Here is a 5,864-nt window from a genome sequence, read left to right as displayed (position 1 = left end):
GGGGGAGGGATGGACAAGTATCACCACGGGGAACAGCAAGGCCCACCAAGTGAGAAGGAAGATTTCCTTTGGAACAGAGGAACAGGAAGCCTCGAGTGCAAGGGCTGCTCCTTACCTTGCAGTAGAAGTAGCGGCTGACGGCTTCCTGGGACCAGGGCTGGTGGTAGAACTCAGCCCGACGCTCCTCTTCGGGATTGCCAGCCACATCTGTCATCACCTGGGAGGGAGCATAGGGTCAGCCCTGAGCCCCGTCCCTTACCTGCCCCTAGTGTACAATGTTTATAGTCTTTCCCCATGTGCTTGTTTCCCACTCCAGTGCTCCCTGAGTCTCCCTCTTCACCTTGAGGTCCCGGCTCTGGGAGCGGAGCAGGTCTTGGACATAGCCTTTGGGGTCTCTGGAGAAGCTTAGCATGAAGTCCCTCTGGATCTTGAGCTGGTTTATGGACTCAATCGTCTCATGGATCTACAGGTAGAAAGATGATTTCCACCTGGCCATGGTGATATAGTGAGGATGGGAAAAGGAAAAGGGTAGGGAGGGAGGAAAGGGGAGGAAGGAGGGGCTGGCTGCTTCTGTGAAGGACAGTCCCTCAGCCCTGCTTCCTCAAGTCCCAGAGAGGGTGGGGGTGGCCAGAGCTATCTGTGGAATAAGGTTGACTTCAAGCACCAGGTAAGGGCCCTTATCTCTTCAGAGGCCCACATGCTGGTCTATTCTGAGTGTGCTCTGTCCTCTCTGGGTCAGTGTTCTACCTCAGCTCTGGGCTCAAGCCCCACCTTACTGTCCAGAGCACTGATCTCCTGCTGGTTGGCTGTAGACAGGAGGAAGCTGCTCATCTGTCCCTTCAGTGGTTCCTCCACTTCCACATCAATGTCATAGCATGCTGTCTTCTTCTGGTCTGATGGGTCCACACTGTCAGGGAAGTCCAGTCCTTGGCATCCAGGAGGTCCTCACAGAGGCTCAGGGCCCAGGGCTGGGGCAGGTGCTGGGAGGGGTAGGAGAGATGGGGGAGGGGAAGGAGGTAGGAGTGGGCCAATTCCCTGGTCTAAGGAGCCAGGTGGGGCCACCTCACCTGATGACGTGGTTGATGACAATCGGATCAGGGGGTAATAGCAGGGCTGTGAGGCGCTGGGGAATCTCAGAGAACTTCAGCCGGGGACAATCAAAAATCTGAAGGGGGGTGGTTGGGGAAAGATCACTCTTCTGTATGCTTGAGGCAATTATGACTATAGTTCTAGATTTTTCCATCCTGGAAAAGTTCCAAGAGGCTGAGAGCAGATTGGATTCCTTGATGTTCAAGGGGATGGGACTGGGCTGGAGGTAGAGTCATCAGCACTCTGATGGGATTATGTGGGACCCTCAGCCTTGCCTGCAGGGATATCAGTCCTGCCTCTATTGTGTACTGTGTGACCTTGAATGAGTTACTTGCTCAACACCTCAGGCCTCTGTGTCCTGATTTCTAGAATGGGTTTCTCATAGGGTATCCTGAGAAGTCAGTGAATCGATATACACAAAGTGGTTGGAACAATGCCTGGCACGTGGTAAGTGCTCAATAAACATCAACTGCTATTTCTACTCCTCAGGTTTATCTGCTGTGTTTATTTTAAAATGCATTAATAACAGTACTCTATTTTGGTAGATTTTTTGCCAGATCCCACATTGCAACAATTTGATTTTCCAAACTACTCAGTAGATTAGATGGGACAAATTTAATCTTCTTCAAAGAAAGGAACAAGGTGCAGAATAGCAAAGTAACTTAGCCAAAGTCTAGACCCAGGACTAGAACTCAGGGATCCTAACTCCTAGTGTCAAAAATATTACATTCCAGAAAGCTGATGGCCTTGTAGGGTTCCATATCTTCCTAACTTTGGGAAACTAAATGGATTGGCTGTAGCACAGAGCTAGTTCATGAAAGAGCCTGTGCTAGGTGCTGGCCTCCTGGCTCCAAGGCCATGGCTGTGACCTGGCAGGAAGGGCAGTCATTACCTTTGGAGAGGTGCTTCCCCCGATGGAGCTTCCTAGATCCCTGGGTTCAGGAGAGAGGTTACCTGTTGGAAATACTTGTCCCCATTGATGTATTCCTTGTCGTGGGAGTCCTGCAGTCTATTGGTCTTCACATACTGCCACAGGGCCTGGACAATGGCTGAGCGGCTCTGTGTGTGCAACCCTAGCAGACGGGCCAGGCGGGGGTCCAGTTTGAACTGGGGAGGCTGGGAAAAGGTGACCAGGAAAATTAGGTTGAAGGGAAGGAATGGGAAGAGCTCAGGAGCAGGCAGCTTGGGATTGGGGCCTGTGGTGATGAGGCTCCTTGGAAACATGCTCCTGGAGAAGGAGGGGTAAGGAAGAGAACCAGAATGTGCCCAAGAGGCTGTGTGGTATCTGTAGAGTGGGGAGGAGCACAGACCTGGTAGTCCAGCATGAGGAGCAGGGTGCAGCGCACACTTAGGTCCCCCGGCCTCTTCACCTGGAACCCATCTGTCTCCTGGGTTGTGGGCGTCCGGTGCCACTGTCCAAGGGGAAGACTTGGGTCACTCACAGGCCCATCTGGATTGGTGGGGCTAGGGCTTTAGGGTGTTCCCTGATCCAAATCTGTGCATGTTTTTCAGGGCCTTGGGCCTGTGGGAGAGTGGGGATTCAAATGCAGAAGAAATCTGCCTTACCTCAACGAGGTGATTATCAGGGCCATAGAGATCTTTGTCCAGCTCAATGACCAAACTCTTGAAGAAGGAAGAGAACTTCCGCTTCTGCTTGCTGGGCTGTGAAAGAGGAAGAGGGACCGTGGGGGCAGAACAGGGACCATGGGTGCAGAATGGGCCAAGTTGGCAGCAGGTAGGCAGCATATAAGAGGCAGTCCTCTAGACTCATCCCAGGCCCACCCATCACAACCAGGGCTGACTCCCCAGCCCCTAGCATAAACATCTAATTGTTCTCCACTCAGCCCATACCCACCCCAGGACACCTGGAGAGACCTGGGCCAGGACGTACATCATCCAGGAGCTTCCCCTCTACCCGCAGCTCCCAGGAGGCAATGCTGCCATCAGAATCCTCTGCATCAGGCTTCGCAGGGTTAAAAGTATTGGAGATATAAAGACGTAGCTTCCGCTTTTGCTGTAGAAATAAAGAGTCTAGTACAGAACCAAGGCACTGTGTCTGCACCCTAGGGCCACCCTGCTTCCCTATCCTGGGCACAGCACCTAGAGCCCTCTTCCTACCCCCACACTAAGGCACCTTCATGGGCCTCTTCAGTGCTTCCTGGATGTCCACCCGCTTCCGCATGATGGTTTGATCCAGTTTCCTCTCAAATGCTAGGAGGTCCATGTAAGCCTGGGACTCGGGAACCAGCTCCCGAATCTGGAGGAGCAAGGCAGAACAGGGCTCAGCCAATTGTGTAATAGGAAATGTGAACTTGTCGTGCAATCCTAGGGCACAAAGGATGTGGAGGGAGCCATCTGGTTTCAGGGCCTGGAATTTTGAGGGTGTGAATAGGATCTCTTCCCAGGATTCCATTATCCAGCCTTGAGGGAGGGGTCTCCATGTGTGGGGATAAAAGTCACTTCTCCTCCAGGGGAATCCATGTAGCTCATCACCAGGAGGAGGCAGCACCCTGTAGGCACTAGTTTGTCAGCTACCTTTGGGTCCCTGCAAAGTGGCGAGGGACTCTGGGGTTCCTAAGACAGTTAGGGGTTATCATTTCTTATCTCTTGCCCTGACACCTCACTAGCCCCCACATCTGATATCTCAGCTGTGCTAACTCACACCCGACTGGGTCCCTCTATGATGCCCAAGCCTTCTGGTCACCTTCTGTTCCTGTCATACCACCTGGCAGGTTCTTGACCCCTCTTTGTCCCATGCTTCTGTGTCTTCAGAGCACTGGTACTCAATCCCCTAAACCTCTGGCCCTGTGTTCTGCCTCCCCTGCACCCCCATGGCTCACTCCTTCCCTATGCCCCACCCAGCCCTCTGGCCTGGGGAGCCTTACTTCTTAATGAGCTTTTTAAACAAAAAAGTGAAAGTGGCTTTGACGCTGGAACTCTCCTGAGGGGGAGGGGATGGCAGAGAAGCAGAGGGTGGGGGTGGGCTGGGGGCTGCTGTGAAAGGCACTCACCCTTTGAGGGAGGATTTTGTCAGCCATCTTCCTCCTCTTGGCACTGTACATTTTTTAAAGAAAAAACCAGGTTACCATGGCGACAGATCTGGGAGTAACGAGGCCACCTGCTAAATTATCCCGACATCTCCGCCTGCCTGGCTGGGGTTCCCACAGCCCGCTTGTCTGTCCGCCTGAGGGGCTACAACGATGGTTCATGCAGCTGATGCTCTGTCCTTTCTTGGGAATCAGGGTGACCTGTTCCTCTTCTGTCCTGGGAACCCCTTCCACACCACCAAATCCTCAAGACCAGAAAAATTCAGACTTAGGAGGATGGGGGGGGGGTAGGGGTTTGCTGCCAAAACATGGGAGCTGAAGTGTTTGAAGCAGGTTGGGGAGTAAGGAAGGCAGAACAGAGAAAGTACAGGTTCTGAGGACCTGCCTTTCCTTCTAAGCAGGGGTGCACAGCCACTAGGCCTGAGCTTAGAGTAAGGGAAAGAGGTGATCTCTCCTCTTGCTCCTGGAGCAGGAGGTGATGGTGTAAAACTGGAGTTGCATCCCAGGGTGCTAGGCTTGGAAGGGACCACGGTGCTCCTATCTTTGGACCACATGCCAACAGGGCAAAGAACATATCACATCCACAGGGACCAGGCGGGGCACGCATGGATGCTCTCCCATGTGGATATAACTTCGAGATGAAGCTAAGTTGGATGGGGTAGGCAGCAACTGGGATTTGGACTCTTGACCAGCCAGCTGGCTGTATCTGACTCCCACAAGCACCCCAGAAAACCCTCACGGGTTGTGTGAGAGCAGCCTAGCCGATGGCTTACACTGCCCCCTTGTGGTGTTCTCACCCACTGCCCCCTCCCTATCCAGAATCCATTGGAAGGCTAGGCAAGCAACTCATCAAAAGTCTGATTTGTTCGAAATAAAGTGTCTACGTGAAACTCCCCATTTATACAAGATAAATCTGGGAATTATTATTTGCTATACAAAATGGTGATTCCCTTTGCAAAAGAATTTGTCATGGGGTTCCTATAAATGGTGAATTTTCCTTTGTGTAAAAAAATAATAATGAGGTAAAATTGATATTACACCTTTTATAGGAATCCATCTGTTGTGCAAAAGAAAGCATGTGTATTTGGCTAAATACTGATGCCCAAAGGGGCATCTGTCTTGCCAGGAGCCATCAGGGGCTTGTGAGGTGCCACCAACTGCTCAGACAAGTAAATGGGATGGCCCTGGTGGCCTGGGGTCAGACCTAGTCCTGAGGTCGAATTATGGCTGCGCTTCAGCCTTGGAGTGCCTAAGAATCACCTGAGAAGGACTGGGCAGAGACCACCCACCCAGAGCGAATCTCCAGGCTCCACCCACATGGGCAGAGACTCCGACTGAGATTGGAGTGGGCTCTGAAAAGCGCAGCCAGGGAGGGGGCAGGAAGGTTCAGCGAAGAACCACACTTTGGGAAACAGCTAAAGCTCTACCCTCAGTCTTACTGCCAACTCCCCCTCCCCGCCCCCAAGACTGAAGCATCAACCACAACCTGGGGTAAGGGAGGTGAGAAGGACTTTGTGGGCGACAAGCAGAAGAGCTAGGGGCGCGTGAAAGAGAAGGGCCACTGGCTGCCGATGGCTGCAGCCTGTTTCATGGGCACACAAAAGATCCAGACCAGTGCCCCCTAAACCCACCTCCCCAAAGGGCATCGGACCCAGGAAGACTCTTTTCCTGCTAACCATTCTTCCTCCGGCTTCCAATACCGGCAACTCGCCCACCTGCGGGTCCTGC

General features: G+C 52.7%; 1 protein-coding gene across 2 annotated transcripts in view; it reads right to left on the bottom strand.

The window, feature by feature from the left end:
• Smarcd3 (SWI/SNF related, matrix associated, actin dependent regulator of chromatin, subfamily d, member 3) overlaps positions 1-5,864 on the bottom strand; it is a 30,691-nt gene that overhangs the window by 715 nt on the left and 24,112 nt on the right. The window contains exons 2-11 of one of the 2 annotated variants that reach the window (XM_048786695.1): positions 4,101-4,143; positions 3,224-3,346; positions 2,945-3,103; positions 2,656-2,751; positions 2,400-2,501; positions 2,044-2,205; positions 1,068-1,165; positions 772-907; positions 341-463; positions 116-217 (exon numbers count right to left, since the gene is read on the bottom strand). In XM_048786695.1, the coding sequence (XP_048642652.1) occupies positions 116-217; positions 341-463; positions 772-907; positions 1,068-1,165; positions 2,044-2,205; positions 2,400-2,501; positions 2,656-2,751; positions 2,945-3,103; positions 3,224-3,346; positions 4,101-4,127 (1,128 nt within the window). In that variant the 5' untranslated portion in view covers positions 4,128-4,143. The remainder of the gene's footprint in view (positions 1-115; positions 218-340; positions 464-771; positions 908-1,067; positions 1,166-2,043; positions 2,206-2,399; positions 2,502-2,655; positions 2,752-2,944; positions 3,104-3,223; positions 3,347-4,100; positions 4,144-5,864) is intronic. The other variant, XM_015493656.2, reaches the window with a different exon arrangement.

The sequence above is a fragment of the Marmota marmota genome, unplaced genomic scaffold (assembly GCF_001458135.2).
Source record: "Marmota marmota marmota unplaced genomic scaffold, marMar, whole genome shotgun sequence".
Classification (NCBI taxonomy): Eukaryota; Metazoa; Chordata; class Mammalia; order Rodentia; family Sciuridae; genus Marmota; species Marmota marmota.
This window is presented reverse-complemented; position numbering and strand designations above follow the sequence as displayed.